Source organism: Hippopotamus amphibius, chromosome 4 (genome assembly GCF_030028045.1).
Source record: "Hippopotamus amphibius kiboko isolate mHipAmp2 chromosome 4, mHipAmp2.hap2, whole genome shotgun sequence".
NCBI lineage: Eukaryota > Metazoa > Chordata > Mammalia > Artiodactyla > Hippopotamidae > Hippopotamus > Hippopotamus amphibius.
Genome location: NC_080189.1, coordinates 6,124,793 through 6,149,608, shown reverse-complemented (window position 1 = coordinate 6,149,608; position 24,816 = coordinate 6,124,793). Strand labels below are relative to the sequence as shown.

General features: G+C 58.5%; 1 protein-coding gene across 1 annotated transcript; it reads left to right on the top strand.

Annotated features, from left to right (window-relative positions):
- Positions 1-6,835: 6,835 nt before the first annotated feature.
- Positions 6,836-24,482, top strand: NOS3 (nitric oxide synthase 3). The gene is given in 28 exon segments (XM_057730452.1): positions 6,836-6,993; positions 8,311-8,428; positions 8,771-8,919; positions 9,135-9,297; positions 10,591-10,682; positions 10,776-10,917; positions 11,122-11,261; positions 11,366-11,540; positions 11,999-12,100; positions 12,634-12,828; positions 12,953-13,026; positions 13,198-13,342; positions 13,583-13,687; positions 16,980-17,047; positions 17,489-17,605; positions 17,716-17,890; positions 19,572-19,704; positions 19,831-19,909; positions 20,025-20,212; positions 20,786-20,958; positions 21,211-21,421; positions 21,511-21,598; positions 22,592-22,713; positions 23,527-23,803; positions 23,805-23,899; positions 23,902-23,979; positions 23,982-24,196; positions 24,330-24,482. Coding segments are annotated over 28 exon segments (3,924 nt in total). The 3' UTR covers positions 24,477-24,482.
- The last annotated feature ends 334 nt before the right edge of the window (positions 24,483-24,816 follow it).

Here is a 24,816-nt window from a genome sequence, read left to right as displayed (position 1 = left end):
CCACTCCATCATCTCCTCGATTTACTCACAAATAATTATCCATCACTTTCTATGTGCTCCATGCTATGAGCGACCCCTAGAGAAATATATGTCATACAACCCCTGGGCCTTAAAAGGTCTGCAATTTTGGGGGAAGAAAAGATACTTACACATGAACAGACAATATTTCAGGAACCAAATACAAATAATGGTAGCCAATTAAGATAAGTCACATGGTCCTAGACCCCAAGTGCCAAGTCGTGGTTCAGACCATGGGAGTTCAGAACAGGGAGAGATCATTTTAAGGCTGGAAAAGGAAGGGAAGGCTTCACAAAGGTGCAGGGCTTAAGGACAATTTGGCTGAGCTGAGAACAGCGGTCAGGACACCTCATCTCTGTCCCTCTGGAGAACATCAGTCCAGCATGGGGCCTTCTTATAAAAGATAAAGCTGGTGCAGGTGTGAAAGTGACAGCAGAGGCTGATCGTGGGACGGGGCCCAGAATGTCCAGGAAGAGAGGATTTTATTTCTCCCCTGGGGAAAAAAAAAAAAAAAAGACTTGGAGAGCTCCCCCTTCTGGATCCACAAGGCAGTACGCCATCTAAATCAGGCTCCTCAAAATCAGGTGTGGACCAGTTCCTACAGCATCCTGAACTAGAATTAAGGAAGCCAAACGACAGCATAAGGACCCAGGAAAGGCCCAGATCACCATCAACAGCAAATGCATCGGGAATGCCTCACTTACTTGTTACTGGGAGTCAAGGGGCTTATAATCTGGTTGGGAGGACGGGAAAAAAGACAACACAATGACTGAAGGTGCATCAGGGTTTGGGATCAATGTCTCTCTATCTCACAAATCAGTAGCAGGGATATAAAGGCTTCTTCTCACACCCTGGTTTGGAGACAGAGCGTGAACCCGCCCCGGGCACCTGAGAGGCAGTAGGGACGGATTCTGCCCAGCCAATCCCCAGTGATGGTTGCTATGGAATTTCCATGCTGGGCACACGGGATGCTCAAAGCCTCAGTTCCCAAGAGACCCAGCACCACAGCAACCACACCAGGAAACTGGGCCGGCCTGAGGGATTGAAGGAGAGAAGAGGGGGAGAGGAGGAGACAGGAGGGGCATAGCACCTGTCACACTGATCCCTGACAACCATGGCCTTCTGGTAGCACCCCCATGACCTGACTTAGGGGCCCCCATGGTCATCAATCAAGAAACCTCAGCCTGACCCTAAAAATTCCTCATTTACACTGTGGGTCCCAGGAACAAAAGGCATTTTCAAGTTCCCAAGGATGTGAAAACATTCACATCCACCCTGATATTCTTGGTCCAGATTAGCTTTGGAAGGGCAGGGACCAGAAGAGCAGGCAGGTCATGGAGTGAGCCCCAGGTCACACTGCCCAAGCGTGCATGCACACGGAGACACATATACACACGTACATACACCCTCAAATATAGACACACACTCATACCTCCATCACACATCCTCATACTTACACACACACATACACAGGCACAGAATCCACTCAGGGCTGTGGCTCAGAAGGAAGAATCTAAACCTCAAGGAGAATCAAGGCCTGGAGATGCCCAGGTTTCCCTCAGGAAGTCAGTGCCACCTCCCCAGGAGCTCCCAAAAGTCAACAGTCACTGTCACTCCCAGGGCGAAGTCTTGGGATTCCTTGGTGACTTTCCTTCCAGTCTGAGGGCCAGGATGCAAAGTTCTCCAGAACAGGACCAATGTGCCCTAGGGAGCCCACCTGTGGGATGGGACGGCATCTCCCAGCACCCCTTCCTGCGATTTCCAGCAGCTGCCAGAACTGTGTCCTCTCACGGAAGCCATGGGGAGCCTGCTGCTCACGCCCCGGCCCTGCTGGATGTGATCCTGGCGCTTTGAACTCACCACACCTATATGGTCTGCACAAAAGCGGGGAGGGGGGGGTCCCAAGGGAAGGCACCCTGCTCCTCTGGGGGTGGGCTGGTCACAGAGTCATCAACAGGAACTCCAGGCTTATGCAAACGAGTCATTTCAGGGTCCCAGAGGGTTAGGGTGGACCCACCAACCCAGCTGGGCCAGAGGCACATGCCAACATCCCTAGCTCACCCTGGGTCTCATTGTCTGAGGGTCTGGGTGTCTGAGCTCAGGCCTTTGCATCAATCTCTTCTCTGCAGCTCTCTGCTGCCCCCATGTGGCTTCCTCAAGAAGGGCTGCGCTGCTTGATGGCGCCCCCGTGTCAGCCAGGAGCCCCTTTCAGACAGGCAGCATCTTCCAAAGCCTTAGCCCCAAGCACACCGCTCCCCGGACCCTGCTCAAAGCCCCGCCCCAAACACCCAGCTTCCGCCCTGCATTTTGGAAGCGCGGCAAAGCTTTCTGCTCCCAAGAGGAGTTACATCCTGGGAAGGACGAGGCCTCCCTGAGCCGCAGACAACTGTCCCCCTCCCCTCTGCCCGCTTTCCCGCCTCCCTCCCCTCCTTTCCCCTCGGCTCCCCACCCAGGCTTGCCAGCAGGCAGGAAGGAAGCTGCTCATAGTGGGGAGGGCGGGGCACTTCCAGCTCACACTGAACAACCCCGGCTGGGCTATAAAGAGCCAGGGCCTTCCGCTCCTTCTCCCGCCACCCACCACCTTCCACAGCCCCTGCACACACCCCCGGAGCCAGGCCCTCCCCTCCCCCAAGGTCAGGGCATCCCACCCGAAGCCCTGCACAGCTTCCTGCTCTGAGAGGAAAGGCAGGAGCAAAGTTTGCTGTCATCTGAGGGAGCAGGAGATGCCAAGGGCCTGGCTACTCACCCACAGAAGGGTCATCACCCTCACGGACCAGGACTGATGGGCGCTGAGGGCTGGGCTGACCTCCCCAGGGGCAGAAAACACAGCCACTGTCAGAGACCGAGGATCCCAAAAAGATCCTCTCTAAAGTCCCCTCCAGCGTGAAATCCCATAATTTAAAATTAAAATTCTTAGGCATTGCCTGGTGGTCCAGTGGTTAGGACTTGGTGCTTTCGCTGCTGAGGCCCTGGGTTCAATCCCTGGTCATGGAACTAGGATCCCACAAGCTGTGCAGCATGGCTAAGAAAATAATTAATTTATTTAAAATTCTTTCCTATCAGTGGAAGTTTCAGCTCTGCAGGTTTTGAGATTTTTGGTTTTTCAGTAATGACTTTTTTTTTTTTTTTGGTCATGTGGCTCGTGGGATCTTAGTTCCCCTTAGTTTCCCAACCAGGGATCGACCCTGCACCCCCTGCAGTGGAAGGACTGAGTCTTAACCACTGGACCGCCAGGGAAGTCCAGCAATTATTCTTTAAAATGTAATAGCTAGGAGCTTCCCTGGTGGCGCAGTGGTTAAGAATCCACCTGCCAATGCAAGGGACACGGGTTCAAGCCCTGGTCCGGGAAGATTCCACATGCCGTGGAGCAACGAAGCCTGTGTGCCACAACTACTGAGCATGCGCTCTAGAGCCTGTGAGTCACAATTATTGAGCCCACGTGCTGCAACTACTGAAGCCCGCGTGCCTAGAGCCCGTGCTCCACAACAAGAGACCGCAACGCACTGAGAAGTCCATGCACCATAACAAAGAGTAGCCCCCGCTCAGTGCAACTAGAGAAAGCCTGCACACAGCAACGATGACCCAACACAGCCAAGAAAGAAAGAAAGAAATTTATTTTTTTCAAATGCAATAACTAAGAAGAGCAGTCAGCCATTGAGATGCATAAGCCTTAACGCCCAATGGGAATGGCTGACAAAGAGCAGGGCAGGGCCTGGGGAGGGATGAGGAAGGCCCCATCCCAGAGGTGGAAGAGTCAAAAACCGTCAGGCATGCCAGACTCCATTTTGATGGAAGTTTGGACACGTGGGGCAGTGCTGGCCAAAACTTCAGGAAAAGAGGCCAAAGGGAAATTCCCCTGGGGTAAAAGCCTCACCTCTGCCTTTCTCTAGCTCTACTTTTTCTCCCTCTCTTCCTAAAACCCCTGCTGTGGTTCCCCCTGCCCAGATCCCCACCAATTCAGGCCCCCCTGGTCCCCACCATCCGTGCAGCTGTGCTGAACTGTCCCCACCCTCCCTGTGGCCAGAGAAGGCCCCTTCTTGGCTCCATAACCTTCACCAGCCCAACCTGTTCCTTCTGCGACCTGCCAACCTCACCAGCTCCTTTCTCAGCGGCCCTCTCCAGCTGCCTCTAGAACACATCTGCCGGCCCCTGGGTGGCTGCACACATCTGCAGCTGAAAAAGCCAGTGTTCACAAAGCACCTACTTGGTGCACGAGAGGCAGGCCTGGCAGGATCCCAAATGAGCGGAACTTGACCTGACCATCCAGAGCACACAAGTTCATTTGGAAGAGGAATCAGACACAGAGCAAGCTGCTCAAGAACCGCCCCTGGGAGGAAACAGAGTGAGAGATATTCCCATGGCCTGGGAAGCCTGGAGAGGGGGGTTGGAGGAAGGCCTCACAGAGGAAACAGAGTGGGGCTGTGTGCTGGTCGGATCCTCCCGGAAGCACACCAAGAAGGAATTGGAAGTGTAAGAGATTCATGCCTGTGAAAGATAACGGGGAGGGAGGGAAAGCCTCCAGAACAGGATGCAGGTCTAACATCTGTGAAAGGAGAAGGGAGTGAGGACCAGATGGGAACAGCCTCGGACCACAGTGAGCCCTGAGATGGTCTCACCAGGCCAACAGGAGCGCTGCAGGAAGACCACCTGGAGAGGCCCCCGGTGAGCAGCGATGGGAGCCCATGTACCTCCCAGGCTCAGGGGTAGTCTGAAGCCTTGGGGGAGTACGTGGTCTTGGGTTGACTGCTGGGCGGAGTCTGAGGCCATCACACCTGCACCTCCTGCAGCAGGTCTTCTCTGGGCTGCCGAGGCTGGGCCGTGAGGAAGGAAAAGAAAGATCTTCTTTAGTCAGAGGGCTAAGGGAGAGGAGGAGGGGGTGACATAAGCCAGGGCCCAGGGGCAGGAAGACACAAGGACCATTTGGGAATCTGTGAGGAAGCCCATTTTTCTAGAACAGAGGGCGTGAACAGCACATTTGGGAAATTGAGGGCCGGGCCAGTGTGTTGACCTTGGGTTGAAGGTTTCTGGGGGAGCCAAAGCATGACGTAAGCCCCGGTTTCGAGATGAATCTGGCAGTGGTGTGGAGCACAGATGGGAGGGGAGAGCCCAAGGTCAGGAGTCCACGGGGAAGGGCTACGGTCAGTGCTGCAGGCGAGAGGTTGTGAAGACTTCAGCATCTGATGCCTGTTGCCACCTGTCCCTGGAGAGGCCGGCCACAGCTCCATCAGCTGGAATCTGGGAGAAGGAGTCATTCTCAGTCACGTGCGTTTTGGGAGGTGGCTGAATGGAAGCCAGAAATGGGGTCCGTCTGCTTCAGCCATGGTGGGGAAAAGTGTCTGAGAGGTAGGGGCCTGGAATCCCATCTCCTGCCTCCCTGAGAAAGGGAGGTGAGTGGGGTGGGGCCTCCGGCTCCAGGACCACTGGGGGAGGCTGGGAGTGAGCACAGGCCTGTACTCCTGCCTCTCACCTGCCCCTTGGCTGAGGGAAGGGCGGCAAAGCTTTCCAGGGGCCCAGGAGCTCAGGCTTGTCTGTGTTTACAAGGCCCCCTCGCCTCCTCCCTCCAAACTGGCAGACCCCACCTCCTTGGTGTGATCCCAGAGCTCACAGCACGGCCCATTCCTTCCGGCGGGTCCGCCTGCTCGCCCCCCACCCAGGCCCACACCAATCATATCCTCCACTGCTTTTCAAAGGAGTCCAGCCAACACAAATCTGCATGTTTGTTTGTCTGTCTGTCTGCCTCTCCCTGTCTCTGCCTATCCCAGTCTCTCAACTTCCGTTTCTTTCTTGCAGTTTCTCTTAGTCTTTGTGGTCTCAAATCCACAAAGCTCAGATCCAGCTCAGAAGCCCCAGCTCATGGCCTTTCTCCAGCGCCTAGATGGCTTAGAACTACAAACCCCAGCATACACTACTCCTGGAGGTGCCTGAACAGTGCCTGTGTGTACCATTTGCATTCTGGGAGTTGTAGTTTCCCTACCCCCACGCTCTTGCTGGGGCCCCAAGGTTTCCCCAGTGGGCAGTCCCTGCCTCAGCCCTGACTGCTGGGTCTATCTGCTGACCTACCACCCCCAGGGAAACATGCGTCACTGGATGACAGGGTGGGGATGGAGGCCCTGGATGGCAGCTTCCTGCCCTTTTGTGTCCCCCCACTTGAGTCACAGGGGGCGGGGGTTCCAGGAAATTGGGGCTGGGAGGGAAAGGGATACCCTGATGGCAGGCCCGAGGACAAAGGGTCACTGTATCCTCGTGGGGCCTATACACCCAAGAACCCAAAAGGACTCCAGATAGGGGTCCAGGAGCGCTTGAATGTAGGGAAGGTGGAAAACGAGAGCACCTGGGTGACCCTAGAGGTCCCCGTGGTCACTGAGAGCAGGGACGCGTCGCCTGCTACTGCCACAGTGCCCACCTTCTGCCCGACCCCTCAGGGCAAGGCCAGCAAAGGCCAGGTGGAAGACCTCCTCTCTGGTCAGGCACCACAGAAGGGTCTTTCTGATGCTCTGGCTCGCCCACCCCGCCACTCCCCTGCACCCCAGCTCCCGCCCTCCGGCCTCAGGGCTCTGCAGATACCTGGTTTCCCACTTATCATCCCTCGTCCCCAGAGCGGAACCCAGGCGTCCGGCCCTCCACCCTCCGGGCCTGAGGGCGTGGAGCCCAGGCTTTGGAGCCTCCCAGCTGGCCTTGTTCCTGTCCCATTGTGTGTGGCACGGGGGCGGGGCGAGGGCGCCCGCAGCGAAGAGCCCCCTCCCACTGCCCCCTCCCCTTCCTAAGGAAAAGGCTCAGACTGTGCTGAGAGTCGCAGAGCAGAGGCGGCGGAGCCGACATGGGCAACTTGAAGAGCGTGGGCCAGGAGCCCGGGCCACCTTGCGGCCTGGGGCTGGGGCTGGGCCTCGGGCTGTGTGGCAAGCAGGGCCCAGCCTCCCCAGCACCTGAGCCCAGCCGGGCACCGGCACCGGCACCCCCGCCCGCGCCAGACCACAGGTGAGGGCCGCGGAGGCTAGGGACAGGTGGCGGGAGGCAGGTGTCAAGGCCTAAAGGCCCGGCTTGGAAGGGCTGGAGCCTGCAGCCCACTCAGGAGGGCCAGGTCGCTAACCCAAAAGGCTGTCAGTGTGGACAGAATGAGATGCTCAGAGAGGCTCAGACGAGAGACCAGGATCCGGGCAGGCAGGCAGCAGGTGAAGGCTGAGGGTAAGGGTGCCGGCCTGCCAGACGCGAATGGCCACGGTCTGAATGCTACTCTGCTGCTGAGAGCTGTTTGATTTTGAGCAAGTTACTTAACCTCTCTGAACCTCCGTTTATATCAAATATGGACATAGCAGTACTTTACCCCACGGGGTTGTTGTAAATTTCTAGTTCACGGCAAGACCAACAAAGAGCTATGATTATTTAACAAGAGTAGAAAGGAGCTGGGGAGAGGCGGGTACAGGGAGTGAGAGGATAGGGGGGCGACCGAGACCCTCAGGAGGAATCGAAAAGACAGAGCAGCTAGGCCCTTTCCCCCTGCTCCAGGTGCCTCCTCCCACCGGCCATCAACCCCAAAACTGACGCTGCGGCCCAGCCCTCAGTAGGTGCCCACCTGGGGCAGAGGTCCCTAGAGAGAGGAAGGACACAGCCTGAGGCCAGGTGGGGTGACAGGCCAGGCGGGGTGGCTAGGGCTGCAGACAGCTCTGCAGGGCGGGGCGGAGGGGCCAGGGGCCCAGCCGCACAGTCACACGGAGGCCTGAGTCCCTCCCTTCCTCCCCAAGGCTGGGCTGGCAGCTCTGGGAGGAAGTGATAAGGCCTCTGAGGCTTCCCTTCACACAGCAGCTACTGTCAGCAGGCGTGTGAGCTGGAGGGAAATCTGGGCTGAGGAATCCCTGCCGTGGCTCCTTGGGGCCCCATCCCCTCCAGGCAGGGCTCATCTCAACCTCAGGGGGGTGGACACCTCGTGTCCAGAGGAGGCAGTGGGGATGAGGACCCAGCCTTGGGCCAGGGCCTTGGGAGCCCAGCACCGCAGCTCCCAAGGCCCCGCAGCCCCCCGCAGCCCAGGGTCTGCCGGAGGAGTGAGGCAGGCCTGGGGGCAGAAGGGGCAGCTCTGCCTGTGCGGCCCCCGGCAAGATCCTTCACTTCTCTGAGCTTCAGGTCTCTTATCTGGAAACGGGTGCAATGTTGCCCAACTTCCAAGGCTGTCGTGAGGGCTGGGAGGAAAGGCGAGAAGGCATAGAGCAAGCCAGCGATCAGTCATTGGACTCTTAATGCGGTCGGAGAAGTCTCTGGCGCACGTCCAAAGGGTCACACACTTCTCTCCCATGACCCCAGCCCGGCACCCAACAGCCCTCCGCTAACCCGGCCTCCTGAGGGGCCCAGGTTCCCTCGTGTGAAGAACTGGGAGGTGGGCAGCATCACCTATGACACTCTGTGTGTGCAGTCTCAGCAGGTAAAGCCTGGAGCGCGCCCCCCCATCCCAAGTCAGGGTCCAGATGGCTGAGGCCCGTCCCCTCAAAGGGAGAGGAGACAGGGAAGAACCGGAGGGGCTAAGGGACATGCAGGGGACTTGATCACTCTCAGCCTCCCTAACCCAGCCCCCCTCACCCCCCCCCACCCACCCCCCACCCTGCTATTTCCAGTCTTAGCCAGGGAGGCCCCAAACCACACCTCCGGGGACCCCTCCCTCCCTCTGCCCCAGGCTCTGCCTCCAGGCCCCGCCCCCCCAGCCCTGGTCTGGTCCTGACCTTGGTGCTCCCTGCTCTCTTGGCCACCACCCGCCACCCCGACCCAGGATGGGCCCTGCACCCCCAGACGCTGCCTGGGCTCCCTGGTGTTCCCACGAAAACTGCAGAGCCGGCCCTCCCAGGGCGCTCCATCCACTGAGCAGCTGCTGAGCCAGGCCAGGGACTTCATCAACCAGTACTACAGTTCCATCAAGAGGTGAGCACCCCGTCCCTGGAGACCCGCAGCCCACCCTCTGCCGCCCGCGCTCATCCTCTGTCCTGGGTCCTGCTGAGACCTAGAAAGGGTGACTCTTCCCCCGGGGCCACTCCCATTCCCCCCATCCTGGTACCCACCACGCTGCCCCCAAAACTCGCCAAGCCTGGGGGCCCTCCCCCGCCCACAACGTCCTCCTGCTCCCCTGTCCTCCCCAGGAGCGGCTCCCAGGCTCACGAGGAGCGGCTTCAGGAGGTGGAAGTCGAGGTGGCAGCCACAGGCACCTACCAGCTTCGTGAGAGCGAGCTTGTGTTCGGGGCCAAGCAGGCCTGGCGAAACGCCTCCCGCTGCGTGGGCCGTATCCAGTGGGGGAAGCTGCAGGTGTGGCCAGCTAGCAACGCCCGCTGCGGGGTCGGGGGACACAAAAGAGGAAAAGACGGGGTGCGGGGGTCCCTAGCTGTGGGGTGATCCCTGTCCATTCCCTTAGAGACTGGTACCCCAGGGGAGCCCTCAGCCCGGGAGCCAACACCTGGTTGTCAAGCCCCATAGCAATGCCTTGGTTGGCTGAGGGGAGAAACACCTGGATGGACAGATGGACACACTGAGTAGGTGAAGACAGCTGAGCAGTGAACCCTGCGGGGTATCGTCAGAGCAACAGGAACTGTCTTCCAGGAAAGGCCCCCACCTGCCCAGCCCAGCCTCCTCATCCCAGACACACTGCTCCCTCCCGTCCCCCGGAGCCTCGGGCCCACACCCTCCTTCACGCGCCCGCCACATGACTCACAGCTCCCGCGGGTTACTGGAACAGCCTGCGGCCCGGCACTAGAAGCAAGCTGACCCACAGGGGAACTGCATCCATGACCTTGGCCTCCTTAGCAGTAACTGGACACCAAAGAAAGAATTTGGAAGAAAGCCGTGTGCTCAGTAAATCCCAAAGGAGGCTGGAATAAAATCAGAACAATCCTGTCTTACACTTGTATAACCCTTTAAGTTGTTCAAAGCTCTAGCTCAAATTTGAACCCATCAAAGTTGGGTTTGATTGATTCCGTACTTGACCCCACTCTTGGCCCCAAGCCAGCCACGGTCACCGCTGCCCCTGTCACCAACACAAGTCCCGTCCTCCCTGAAGCAAGAGAGGCCTCTCGCTAGCACCTCCACCCAAGCTGGCTCTTCCTAGCATCAGAATGTCAGGATGGGCAGCGTCCCCGGAGGCCACCTACTGCAGCCACCCCTCTTCCCATCATCAGTGTGCTCGAGGAGAGTCAGAAGCCTGGCTGGGGTCACCTGCCTTTGCTTGAGCACCGTGAGAAATGGGGAACTCTCCACCCACACCCCCAGGTGGCCTCCCAGTCAGTTGGTGCCCTTCCCCAGTCATCAGTTTTGCAGTGACTGGGTCCCTCCTCTGTACCAGGTGCCAAGTCAGTTTCTGCAGGGATGGGGCGACACTTGCCCCAGCAAGCAGATAAGGAACAGGCCAGACTATGTCAGGTGTGTGGGTGGGTGCAAATGGCCAGGGAGGCTCCCAGAGGAGAAAGAACCATGGCTCACAGCCTGTGACACCCCCAGGCTTCGAAGGCTGCAGCAAGGTCATTCGTCCCGGCCCCAGTCCCTCCTCCTGGGGCTGATACTCAAGAACCCTGTCTCCCTCCTGTCTCCCTCCCTTGAATGGCTCAGGTGTTTGATGCCCGGGATTGCAGCTCTGCCCAGGAGATGTTCACCTACATCTGCAACCACATCAAGTACGCCACCAACAGGGGCAACCTTCGGTGAGCGCCCCCCAGCACTGCTCGAGATCCCAACCCCTCCCCCAGACGCAGGCAATGAACTTGGGCTCTGACCAGCTCTCCTCCCCATGCCAGCTCGGCCATCACAGTGTTCCCCCAGCGCACTTCGGGCCGCGGAGACTTCCGAATCTGGAACAGCCAGCTGGTGCGCTATGCAGGCTACAGGCAGCAGGACGGCTCCGTGCGGGGGGACCCCGCCAACGTGGAGATCACCGAGGTGGGCACGGGGAGGCGGAGAAGGGGGAAGCCAGCCAGTGGGGGCTCTGGGAGGAGGCACAAAGGGTCCGGTCAAAGAGCGGTCAGTGTAGCAGGGAGAGGGGACCTCACTGAGGTGAAGGATGGGCGGTGCCAAAGAAGGGGGTCCCTGAGGAGGGCACGAGGTTGAGCCCCTCAGACCCATCTCTGGCCCCACTTCTGCCAGCTCTGCATCCAGCATGGCTGGACCCCGGGAAACAGCCGCTTCGATGTGTTGCCTCTGCTGCTCCAGGCCCCAGATGAGGCTCCAGAACTCTTTGTTCTGCCCCCCGAGCTGGTCCTTGAGGTGCCCTTGGAGCATCCCACGTGAGCACGAGAGGGGCTGGGTCAGGTGGAGGAGGGGGTTGCGCAGGGGGTGGCCAGACAGGTAAGGCTCCACAGGGGCTGATCCCCCCCACTGATGCCCCCAGGCTGGAGTGGTTCGCAGCCCTGGACCTGCGCTGGTACGCTCTCCCGGCAGTGTCCAACATGCTGCTGGAAATTGGGGGCCTGGAGTTCCCTGCAGCCCCCTTCAGTGGCTGGTACATGAGCACGGAGATTGGCATGCGGAACCTGTGTGATCCCCACCGCTACAACATCCTGGAGGTGAGGACCAGTGGCGGGGGCAGATATACAGGATGTCAGCAGCAGGGAGAATGTGAACAAGGTCAGGTCCAGTCTGCCTTCTGAACTAGAACTGCAGAGGAGGGCTCTGGAACCCACCAAGGTGGGGGCAAAGAGGTGTACGTGCCTATGCGTGAATATGCAGCTATTTTTCTGAAGATAGGCGCTATAGCGGTAGCTTTCATTGGCTTCTCAAAGTACACGTTGACTCAAAAATGTTAAAAACCCATTTTAAAGATGAGAAATTAACACCTGGGGCTGAGAAGGGGCTGGCCCCAGGGTCCCTCTCTGCCCTGTGGTGCCTTTACAGGCGAGACCCTGAATCAGACCCAAGCGAAGCAGTCAGGCCTCCTGCTGGCCACCCACCCATCCTCACTCCTTCCACTCTGCCCACCCTCCCCCGCCGCCTGCCAACCAATGCCGTGCATCCCTGCTCCCAGGATGTGGCCGTCTGCATGGACCTGGATACCCGGACCACCTCGTCCCTGTGGAAAGACAAGGCAGCCGTGGAAATCAACTTGGCTGTGCTGCACAGTTACCAGGTACACAGGCCCCGACTGGTCAGGAGCGCAAGGGATTGGGGCTGGAAGCAAGGGAGGCGCTTAGAAACTGGGGCGGGGGCTGGAAGGAGTTCCAGGGCGCGCCGGGCCTGCAACTCTGGGGACGCAGCACAGACTATCCCAGGCGCTGCAACACAGGAACCCAGCTGATTAGTGCGTGCTCAGTGATTCTGGTCCTCAGGGCATACAGGGTATTGAAGTTTGTGCAACTCACTGGATTCTGGAAACTCTAATTCCAGGGTGAAGGCATACTGAGCGTTGTAATTGGAGAAAACTAGTGCCCGCTGAGTACTTCTATGGGGTCTCGAGCGTTTCGGCTGTTTTGGTGTGGGGGGGCGTAGAGATACTGGAGATTGGAGCTCCTTCTGCCTGCTGAATTGGAGAATGACCACACGTGCTGCAGTTAGGGGGGACACCGGTTCGGGGAAGACGGTATAGGTTAGGTTTGGGGTGTCGGCATTGCAGGGTCTGCAGGCTGAGTCTAAGCCCGTCCTTCCTTCCCTCCCTCATCCCAGCTCGCCAAAGTGACCATCGTGGACCACCATGCCGCCACAGCCTCCTTCATGAAGCACCTGGAGAACGAGCAGAAGGCCAGGGGGGGCTGCCCTGCCGACTGGGCCTGGATCGTGCCCCCCATCTCGGGCAGCCTCACGCCCGTCTTCCATCAGGAGATGGTCAACTACGTCCTGTCCCCTGCTTTCCACTACCAGGTGCCCACCCCACTCTCCCTTGCCCACCACGCCAGCTCTAACTGAGCAGCCCCAGGGGTCTCCACCCCTCTGTTCTCCTTCCTCACCTCTCCCTCCACGCCCGCCCCCCATCACGTCCCTGCAGCCAGACCCCTGGAAGGGGAGCGCCTCCAAGGGAGCTGGCATCACCAGGAAGAAGACCTTTAAGGAAGTGGCCAAGTAGGTGCCCTGGGAGTGCTGCCCTCCGCCTGCACCCGAGGGGACCCCCCTCCCCAGCGGTGGTCTGGGTGCGCCGCCCCTCCACACCCACCGAGACCTTGCGTGGGTCACGCCCCTGGGGAGGCCCTGGCTCCGTGCCCCCGGGACCCCCTCACCCCTCCTCGCCCACAGCGCGGTGAAGATCTCTGCGTCACTCATGGGCACCTTGATGGCGAAGCGAGTGAAGGCGACAATCCTGTACGCCTCCGAGACCGGCCGGGCCCAGAGCTACGCGCAGCAGCTGGGAAGGCTCTTCCGGAAGGCCTTCGACCCCCGGGTAGGACTGAGCCCAGAGGGCAGGGATCTGAAAAAAAAGGGGGATCTGCCCCCATCTTCAGACACGCCCTGGAGGACAGGCGAGGGTCACAAACCAGGGCCCACGAGGACCCCCAGGATCCTCAGGGATTCAGGGATGGAGTCGGGGCCTGAATCTTGCCCTGCCGGGAGGGCTAGAGTGAGAAGAACCCGGGCAGCGTGGCCCACGTCCCCAGGACATCCGTCTTCTCCTCGCCCACAGGTCCTGTGCATGGATGAGTATGACGTGGTGTCCCTGGAGCACGAGACGCTCGTGTTGGTGGTGACCAGCACCTTCGGGAACGGCGATCCCCCAGAGAATGGAGAGGTGAGGCCTGCCGGGAAGGGGGCCGCTGGGAACAGGGGGAGACTCCGGACTGGAGTGGCCGGGCAGGACCCTCATCCCCATGGAGATGGGAAGTGGAGATGCCGTGAGAGTCCCGCAGAGAGGGAGCGCGCACAGTCCACTGGGACCCGAACGCCTGTACAAGCCACACTCCAGACCCACCTTTGTGGCTGCCCCCCTCTACGCGCACACACAAACACACAGACACACACCACACACACTTGCCCCTGCTTAGCTGGGTCCCCAAGTCATTTCCATTATCAGAGCAAGTGTTTAATACACGGAAGGCGCTTCCTGGCTGGCCAGGCATCGACAGATGGGAAAGGTGGCACTTAGAGCAAAATCACAGCTGTCACTTCTTCTTAACGAAAGAAAAGAGCACTGCTCAGAGGCCAACAGAGATTAGGAAACTTCACTTTCTGAACAAATCTTGAAAGAAACAAGCTAGAGTCCCACCACTGAATACTTTATTGTTAACTGCTGCCTTCACTGCCTCTCGGTCTCTGGCCACCTCCAGCTACCTTCATTTCTGGAGTCCTTGTCTGCTTCTGCCTCTAAATGCCTTCTTAGCACTAAGCACCCCCTCAAGTACCCCAGAGCAGAATGCTCACGGAGAACCCTGCCTTGCTGCCCGTTCAGTCCTGCTTCTCATCTGCCTTTAAAAAAAAAAAAAAAAAGTCACGAACTTTCTTTTGGTATAAAAGGAATACATCCACATGACCCACAACCCTATCAAGACATACAACAACTCCATCACTTAGAAAGTCCCCTTGTCAATTCCCCAAGTCAATCTGCTCCCCAGTCTCCCACCGATGGCGACCACCTTCCTGATGGTGGTCACCTACCTATGATGTGCTAGTCACCCGCTCTAACACATCACAGACGGGGGTGGGGTGCGGCGTTCTGGCTTCTTTCACTCACCCCGCCGTGGAGGCTCATCTCGCTGATGAGTGACTCAGTGGTTCATTCCTGTCCACGGCTGAGCCACGCCCCTGGCGTGAGCAGTCTATTTCTCTTCTCCCCTGCTGACGGACACCTGGGCCGTTTCCAGCGCTTAGCTATTGTGAATAAAGCTGTTATGAACATTTTTGTACAAGGCTTTTGTGGCCTTGTGTTTTCATTTCTCTTGGATAAATACCTAGGAATGGGATTGCTGGGTCAGTGGGCAGATGTATGTTTAACTTTTTTTTTTTTTTTAATGAAACTGCCATACAGCCAAACGGATTGAACGGCACCCTTAAAGCCGTGCATTTCAACCTATGTACATTTTACCTCAAATTTTTTCAAGTGGAGCAAACCTAGGAATTTGCCCCACAGGAAATGGCATGTATTTACTAACAACACGAACAAGAATATTTATAGCAGCGCTGTGCGTGACGTTCCCCCCACTGGAAACAATTCAGATGACCATAGACTGGATAGATACACCATGGTCTATTCAAACGTGCTGCAGTAAGGAGGGCGAACAAATTACAGCCACGCACAACAAAACAGAAGAATCTCAAACATCAGGCAGAGGGAAGGAAGCCAGACACAAAAGAATCCCACTATAGGACTCACTTTGTATCAAGTTCAGACACAGAGGAAACAAATCCTGGTGTTTTAGTCAAGAGAGCGGGTGGTTACTCCAGGGCGCGCGGTGGGGGAGTAACTGAGGTGGCGTGACACGAAGGTGACTTCTAGGATGCTGGTGATGTTTGTTGTTGTTGTTGGGGTTTTAACTTTTTTTATTACTATTTTTATTTTTTTATCTTTTTAAATTTTTTGGCTGTGTTGGGTCTTCATTGCTACGCGTGGGCTCTCTTTAGTTGTGGAGAGCAGGAGATACTCTTCGTTGCGGTGCGCGGGCTTCTCAGTCGGTGGCTTCTCTTGATGCGGAGCACAGGCTCTAGGCGTGTGGGCTCAGCAGTTGTGGCTCACAGGCTCTAAAGCGCAGGCTCAGGAGTTGTGGTGCATGGGCTTAGCTGCTCCTCGGCATGTGGGATCTTCCCGGACCAGGGATCAAACCCGTGTCCCCTGCATAGGCAAGTGGATTCTTAACCACTGCGCCACCAGGGAAGTCCCTGGTGATGTTTCTTGATGGGATGCTGATTACACAGGTAGATTCAGTTTGTGAAAATCTATAGAGCTGTGCATTTATAACACAGCTGCTTTTCTGTATGTATATTACACTTCAAGAAAATATTCAAAAAATAAAATTAAGGTAGTACATATTAATTTTGGTGAACCTGTAGACCCGCCACCTAAAGGCATCTACAGTTAACCCTGGGATGTTATGGCCTTGCCTCGTTTTGTTTTTTCCTGTGTAAAGGTTGTCGCATGTAGTTCTAAGCCATTTCCATGGTAGCATGTGATACGGCTCAGCTTTCTAGAAGGTGTCAGTGCCACTAGTGATCAGGGCAGTGCAGGGAGACTGAGAGCCGTGTTCCACCCATCAAATTGGCTGAAACGTTAGACTGGTCACATCCAGTGTGGACAGGAGTGAGGAAAGAGCACTCCTCTATCCTGATACTGGAGGACCATTTGACTACCCCCATTGAGCTTTTAAATCCTCTGACTCAGCAATTCCACATCTAAGGACTACTCTACTGAAATCTGCAAAGGTGGAAACAGCTGTATTTGAGTGTTCAAGCCATATGCATAGACCAGCCAGATGTCCCCAGTCAGAGGGAAGTCTCATACATGAGGGTACCTACAAATGATGGGATGCTATGCAGTCATTTGAAAGAATGAGGTCTGGGAATTCCCTGATGGTCTGGTGGTTAGGACTCCGCAATTCCACTGTAGGGGGCCCAGGTTCGGTCCCTGGTGGGGAAACTAGGATCCCACAAGCTGCGTGGCACGGCCAAATAAAAAAAAAGAGTGAGGTCAATCTTGGTGTGTTGACCGGGAAGGAGAACCATGATAGGTAATTGACAAAAAGCAGGTAAGCATAATATGGCTGCATTTTTACTTTAAAAAATAAACTATAAATACAGATACGTATGTAAGCACACGGAAAAGGGCTAGAAAGTTTAACCTCTGTCCGTGATACACATGCCTTGGGGGATGAGACTGGAGGGAAGAGAAGGGTAGAGTTTCTCTTTTATTACTTTACACACTTCTGTAACATTTTCAAAAAGCCATACTTCTTTTTTGAAATGTTCAAAACAAATTGCAATTTAAAGTCATAAATAATAACAATAATAACAAGGTCCAGTCCAGTCCAGTGTGAACTTCTGTATAGTTTGAAATACAACAAAACTAATCGTGATGCCAACACTTGCCCTCCCAGAGTTTTGCGGCAGCCCTGATGGAGATGTCAGGCCCTTACAACAGCTCCCCTCGGCCAGAACAACACAAGTGAGTGGCGAAGGGAGTGTTGGGAGCGGTGGGGCGGGGGGGGGGACAGGGAGGTATCTGGAGACACAGAAGGAAAGGAGGTGTAAAGAGCCCTCCATCTGCACCACAAGTCATTCTCCCAACAGCTGGAGGACAGCTGAGCAGAGGCCGGGGCCCCACACGGCCTTGGGATGCCCTCTTCCTTGTGACCTGCCCACTTGCAGCACCCCGGGACTCTAAGGGCCCGTCAGTCCTGAGGTCTCCTTCAGAGACAGGAGGGGAGGCAGGGCCTGGAGGCTCAGAGACCCCCGGGACACGGGCCCTCAGCCCCAACCCCAAGCCTGTTGCAGAGAGCGAAGCCAAGCCCCCGCGGCAGAGACCCTGTGGCTGTCCCCTGACCGTGTCTGGCCCCGCCTGGTCTCCAGTCCCCGGTGACACCCTTGTCTCCCTCCTCTCTTGCAGGAGTTACAAAATCCGCTTCAACAGTATCTCATGCTCAGACCCGCTGGTGTCCTCCTGGCGGCAGAAGAGGAAGGAATCCAGTAACACAGACAGTGCAGGGGCGCTGGGGACCCTCAGGTCTGGGGAGCCTTGGCGAAGGGAGCTGGGCGGGATGGGGGGCAAGCTGCCTGGGCACCCAGGGTTGGCGGGGATGAGGCTGCCTCCACTGACGGCTCCTTGCGCCTCAGGTTCTGTGTGTTCGGACTGGGCTCCCGGGCGTACCCCCACTTCTGCGCCTTTGCTCGGGCAGTGGACACCCGGCTGGAAGAGCTGGGCGGGGAGCGGCTGCTGCAGCTGGGCCAGGGCGACGAGCTGTGTGGCCAGGAGGAGGCCTTCCAAGGCTGGGCCCAGGCAGCCTTCCAGGTGAGCCCCAGGCCACCCCCGTCTCCCTCCCGCCACCCCCAACCCCAGTTCTGAGTCACTTCAACCTGGACATCTGCCCCCGAGCCCTGCCATACACACGGAGGCTGGGGCCTCAGTGGCGCCTGGGCTCATTGGGTTCTCTGGCCCCTTCCTTTTCCTCCAGAATTCACCCTCGTTTTGCCACTGCACAGCCAGCCTTTCTGGATGGGTCCTGAGTAGTGATGGATGACAGGGCGCTGACACCCTCCCCCATGGGCACAGAGGGAGGGGTCCCAGGGCAGGATGGAGGGAGAAGGGAAGGCTCAAGAGAGGGTTAGTCAGAGGCAAGGGCTGAATGAAGCTAAGAAACTACAGGGAGTCAGAGGCTAGCCAGGCTTGGGAAGGTGCCTGGCCTGGAGGGGGTCCTGGGCTAGGGGAGTACAGAGAGGCCGGTCCAGGGCTGTGACTTTCTAAGCCTGGGCTTCCTCCAGAGCAGCTCTGCCTGGTCTGGGGATTATGCCTGGAGCTGAGCAGGGCTTCTTCTCCCGGTCCTGACGCTGCTCCAGGGCAGCGCTGGCCCCGCCAGGGTGCCGAGGCTTGAGCTCAGTAGGTCTGGACTGATGGCGAGGAAGAGGGCATCCCAGGAGGAGGGCTGGGGAGGGCCGCCTGGCACAGGTGGAGGGTTTGCTGGGGAGGAGAAGAGGGAATGGGAAACAAGACTAAAGAATCCAGACAAAGGGAAGCGGCAGGGAGCTGGACAAGAGAGAGGAGGAGCAGGCATGGGGCTTGGGGACACCACCTTAGAGACACAGGGCCAAGGGGAGGAGAATCCAAGCAGAAGCAGGAAGGCTCTGAGCTAACCAGGGTGGGAGCAGTGGGGGTAGGAAGGAAGGGAGGGGGCCAAGGAAGGAAGGAAGAGATATAAGACTTTACACACTCACAAAAGAAAGATTAACAGGACTGGTGATAGGGGTGGGAAGAGAGGGCGCCACCAGTCATGGGTGAGCCCTAGATTTCAAGCCAGGACCAGCCAAGCGGTTTGCCAGGCTTGCGCCTGAGCAGAAACAAGTAAGATACACACCCTTTCAGGGGTCCTGCCCCAGGGGCCCCCTCTAGCCCCTGATGTGCAGTGCAGGGGAGGACAGACCAGTCGGAGACCCCTCCCACAGTCACCGGAATTCTGTGCCCACTCCAGGAGCACTTAAGGGCTTTACATAAGCATCTCATTTAATCTTCAGTGGACCCTAAGGAGGTGTAAAGTCCGGGAAACAGAGGCTTGCAAGCTGTAAGTCTAGAGTGAGAATGTGAACACAGATCTGAACGTAAAGACACGTTCACTGAGGGCTACTGTGTGCCAAGCTCTGTGCTCCATGGGACACAAGATTAACACTCACCTAACTAACGGCTGGCTGTGACACAAATACGTGCGAAGGAATAGCTAGTGCAACTGCCAAGACACAAAATGGGCTGAAGGACAAGGTGCCGTCAGCCTCAGCCTCTGTTTCGGTTCCACTCTCCCTCCTGCCCCCCAGGGCTGCCTGTCCCACAGCTTCGAGCCTGAGAGGCTCCGGCAGCCCCAGGAATGGAAGGTGGCCCCTGGGGCCCCCGACGGGCCCGGCTCCACCTCCTGCATCGCCCGGCTGAGCTCCTCGCTGCTCCCTGGTGGCCGGAGGGCCTCAGCCCTCACCTCCTCACCCCCCAGGCCTCCTGTGAGACGTTCTGCGTGGGGAAGGACGCCAAGGCCGCTGCCCAGGACATCTTCAGCCCCAAACGGAGCTGGAAACGCCAGAGGTACCGGCTGAGCACCCAGGCCGAGGGCCTGCAGCTGCTGCCAGGTGAGCCCTGATGTCACCCTGACTCTGCCAGCCCCCCTGCTCCCCCGGGGCCCGGGACCAACTCACTCAGGGGCCAGGCACCGGTCCCTGGCTCAGGCTCAAGTTCGTCTGCACCCCGCCCCTCAGGCCTGATCCACGTGCACAGGAGGAAGATGTTCCAGGCCACGGTCCTCTCAGTGGAAAACCTGCAAAGCAGCAAGTCCACGTGAGGAGGACCACTCCCCGCCCCACACGCCCCACCCCTCCTCCCCCAGACCCTAGAACCGCCTCCCCTCCCCCCCCCCAGCCCTCCTATAGCTGCCCCCTCTCCCCACCCCTAGCCGGGCCACGATCCTGGTGCGCCTGGACACTGGAGGCCAGGAGGGGCTCCAGTACCAGCCGGGGGACCACATAGGCATCTGCCCGCCCAACCGGCCAGGCCTCGTGGAGGCGCTGCTGAGCCGCGTGGAGGACCCACCGCTGCCCCAGGAGCCTGTGGCCGTGGAGCAGCTGGAGAAGGGCAGCCCAGGTGAGGGGGGTGGTCTGGGGCAGGACAGTGAGGGCCGCTGCATCCCTCCGGCCCCAGGGTCCCCTCAGGTTCAGCACCTGGCAGAGGGCCGCCACCTGCACTCACAGCTGTGTGCCACCTCGTGACAGGCTGGCCTTGTTGCTGGACGGTACCCTGAGTGCGGCTCCTTTCTCAGAACCCACCCCACACCCTCCACAAAAGGCCGCCCCTCCTGCTGGTCTCCTCCCAAAGGCTCCCCCCAGCAGCCTAGCCTGCTCTGTAGCTGACATCGGGTCTACCTTCTGCGGCACCAACGCCCGGAGTTAAAACAAGCTGGGTGGGGGAGACGCAGGGGCCCTCTCACGCTCACACACACGCACACACGCACATACGCACACACACGCACACACGCACACACACGCACACACGCCGCCAGGACAGGCCCACCACCGCTGTTCAAGGGCCAGGTCTCCCATAAGACACCATGAGGTGTGGTTAGTCCCCGTGTGCTCCCCGAGGGGCAGTCATCATCCCAGACAATGCAGTTCCTTGGGGCCTGGCCCCCTCCTTAGAGCTCCCCACACCCCCCCACAGGTGGCCCTCCTCCCAGCTGGGTGCGGGACCCCCGGCTGCCCCCCTGCACACTGCGCCAGGCTCTCACCTTCTTCCTGGACATCACCTCCCCACCCAGCCCTCGACTTCTTCGACTGCTCAGCACCCTGGCTGAAGAGCCTGGTGAACAGCAGGAGCTCGAGACCCTCAGCCAGGTTGGGGGCCACTGCAGTGGGGAGCAGGGGCCAGGGAGGCAGGATGAGCCGGGGGGAGGGGAACCCACCCAGCTCTGGAGTTCCTGCGCATCTCAATTCTCTTGCCTCAACGAGGCACGGATAAGGTGCTCAAGAAATGTTTGTTGGCCTGAACTGAGGAGGGAGAAAGCCCCAGAAGGCTCAGCTCAGGAGGGGTCAAGACGGGAGGTCAACAGGCAGGGCTCCAAGCTCACTGTCCCCTACCCCTGCCAGGATCCCCGGCTCTACGAGGAGTGGAAGTGGTTCCGCTGCCCCACGCTGCTGGAGGTGCTCGAGCAGTTTCCATCCGTGGCACTGCCTGCACCCCTGCTCCTCACCCAGCTGCCCCTGCTCCAGCCCCGGTACTACTCAGTCAGCTCAGCACCCAGCACCCATCCAGGAGAGATCCACCTCACGGTAGCTGTGCTGGCATACAGGACCCAAGGTGAGGCTGGGGAGGAGGGGCAGGGCCAGGTCCACACAGTGCCCGGGGGGTGGACTGCTTACTGGCCCCCTCCCTCCCCAACCCCATAGATGGGCTGGGCCCCCTGCACTATGGAGTCTGCTCCACGTGGCTGAGCCAACTCAAGACTGGAGACCCTGTACCCTGCTTCATCAGGGGGTAAGTGAGCCCTGCGGGGGGTGAGGGAGGGAGGGGCACCAAGAAGAGAGTGTCTGTCCAAGCAGGGGTGGACAGAGTGCCACGTGCATGGCTGAGGGCAGATGGAGGGATCAGCGGGCAGCTGCACAGGGTGAGGGTAGAAGCTTTGGTGAAGGGTGTGATTGGGAGCAGGGAGGCCCCACTGAACATACCCAGGATGGGGCGTCCAGTGAAGCCACTGCACAACTCTGGCTAAGCTTCGGGCCTTTCACTAATCTGGTCTTAGGGTCCTACCTTGAAATTGCAGCTCCCAGAGATGGGGCTGGGATTCGACCCAGCAGGCCTTGTTGCTTTTAGGTGTACTGTGTCCCTCCCTACCTCCTTGGGGTCGGTCTGATGTTGGCAGGCGGGGTACCTGGGAACTGTGCCCCGTCCGCACTTAGCCCGGCAGCATCTAGGTAGGTTGCCATAGTATTACTGAGGACCCAAGGAAAGTGAAGGATCTCAGGATACCCTTCCCTTCCGCTGTGTTCAGAAGTCTTGCCCCATCCAGCACCCAGGAGCTGGAAGTCTCAGGTGGGACAAAGAAGAGTCCTCAGGATGGCACCAGTTAGGCCCAGGGACCCAAACCCATCCAGCAGGCTAAACTGCAAATAAACTGCCAACGTAGTGAATACAAACCAAATGCCAATATCGAGGCTATGGTTTAAATAAAGACACTCAGTGAACCTATTATAAACCAAAAGGCTGTCTGTCCTTCCCTTCCCCATACTTTATCTCCTACTGAGACATCAAAACATTCTTCAATTCAAACTTAAGCTTTATTTCCTTTGACCCAACCTCCAGAAACCACAGGTCCAGGGAGTTTTGCCAATAAGCAGAGTTCTTTTATTAAACACATCGTGCTCACTCTTTTCAGTGGAAGTTGAGTTCCCCTCTCTCCACCCTGTTGAGGTTGATAAGAATGGGGCTCTGGGGAAACAAAGAGGGCCTGATGGAGGGTCTCTTGGCTAGGGCTCCCTCCTTCCGGCTGCCACCTGACCCCAGCTTGCCCTGCATCCTCGTGGGCCCAGGCACTGGCATCGCCCCCTTCCGGGGATTCTGGCAGGAGCGACTGCATGACATCGAGAGCAAAGGTGAGGCTGGGGCCCAAGGGAGTGACTGGAAGGCAGAAGGGAGTCACACAATTGAGGGGCACGAAGGCACAGGGGGCTGGACGGCAGGAACCAGGTAGGAAAGAGGGCAAGGAACAAGGCCACAAGGTGAAAGAAGTTTATTAGACCAGGGGGTGGGGGGGCCTAGAGGCAAGGGCAGTGCCCTGTTGGTCTGGCTTCCTGGTGCCCAGCACAAAGTAGTGTTGGATTAGATTAAGGACAAACGGAACCCCAGAAGTCTGGAGAAGATGGGGCTGGGACTCAGGAGACAGAAATGCCCCAAGCGGACTCTGGACTGCGCCAGAGGTCACCTAGGTGTGTCTGAGGCCCGAGGAAGCTAGGGTGTTCAGGCTGGGCATGGGGAGCTGGTAAATCAAAAGAAGGGGGCTGTGACTAAGAGGAAGATGCGGAGTGAAGGAGCTGAAGGTGTGGGAGAATGTGGGCTTGGAGCAGGGAAGGGGCTAGAGAGCCTCAGAGTGCAGCCCGTAGAGGGCACAGAGAATGTGGACTCTGAGGCAGAAGCCCCAGCTGTAGCACGGGGTCACCACTGGCCATCCCACCAGAGGGAAGTCACCACCTCCTATGACCTTCGGCTTCTCTGTAAATCAGCTAAGGCAGGGTCTCTGTGAAAGCATCCCGACTCTCCTAAAGGTCAAACAGCCGCGAGTGGTTGTTTTTGCCGGAAAGGGTGGGCGGGTCAGACAGAGTGAGGGTAGCCCGTGGGAGGTGTCGCTAGGGCTGGGTCCCCCAGGAGGGGGCCTGCGGGGCTCTCCCAAGCCGCAGTGATGCTTGCAGGACTGCAGCCCGCCCCCATGACCTTGGTGTTCGGCTGCCGATGCTCCCAGCTCGACCATCTCTACCGCGACGAGGTGCAGGATGCCCAGCAGCGCGGGGTGTTTGGCCGCGTCCTCACCGCCTTCTCCCGGGAACCCGACAGTCCTAAGGTGCGGGACCCTGAGGATACGGGGGTAACCCGAAGCTGGGGACAGGGGAAGAACCGACGTGCTCTCCGGCGGGCCGCCTAGGCCCAGGCCGGCCCCACCCCCTGCCGCGCGCACCCAGACGCCAGCCCCCACTCGGCCCACCCTCACCCAAGCCCCTCCCCTTGTTTGGCTGCGTCTCTCTAGACCCCACCCCAGAGCACCTAGGCCCCACCTGGCGCGCTGGGTAACTTTCCGCACCCGAGACCCGCCCTACCTCCTACCCCCGGGGCCTGCCCTCCCCTCCCTGGTGCCCCGCCGGGGTCCGCCTCTCACCCGCCTCCCCGCAGACCTACGTGCAGGACATCCTGCGGACGGAGCTGGCTGCTGAGGTGCACCGCGTGCTGTGCCTCGAGCGGGGCCACATGTTTGTCTGCGGCGATGTCACCATGGCGACCAACGTCCTGCAGACGGTGCAGCGCATCTTGGCGACAGAGGGCGACATGGAGCTGGACGAGGCCGGCGACGTCATCGGCGTGCTGCGGGTGCGGAGGGGCGGGGCCGCAGGGGCGGGGCCCTGGCGAGGGCGGAGGGGCGGGGCCGCAGGGGCGGGGCCGGGGAGCACGCCCACCCGGAACTCCGGCTGCGGTCCTGATGTTCCGCCCTCTTTCCCCCCAGGATCAGCAACGCTACCACGAGGACATTTTCGGGCTCACGCTGCGCACCCAGGAGGTGACGACCCGCATACGCACCCAGAGCTTTTCCTTGCAGGAGCGGCATATGCGGGGCGCGGTGCCCTGGGCGTTCGACACCCCTGGCCCCTGAGAGCCCTCTTACTTTCCACTTTGGTTCCCGGAGAGAGGGGCCGTCCGTCCACCACGGCGCTGCCCCTCCCCTGTCGGCCTGACCCGGACCAGCCACCTCTCCCTCCCCTCCCGAGGTGCCTTCCCACGTCTGTCCGGAGTCTGCGGAGACTGGCTTGATTCCCGGGAATATCTCTTTCCCTCTCTAGGTCTGTTCCCCCACCTTAGGTCTGAGTAAATCTGGAAGGCCCCTCCCAGCAGTGGTATTCCAGAGCTTATTGTCAGTCCTTTCGTGTTGTGTAGCTGACTTTTAGATTCCCCTCACCTGGCTCAGAAGTATCTTATCTTGAAACTTGATCTTT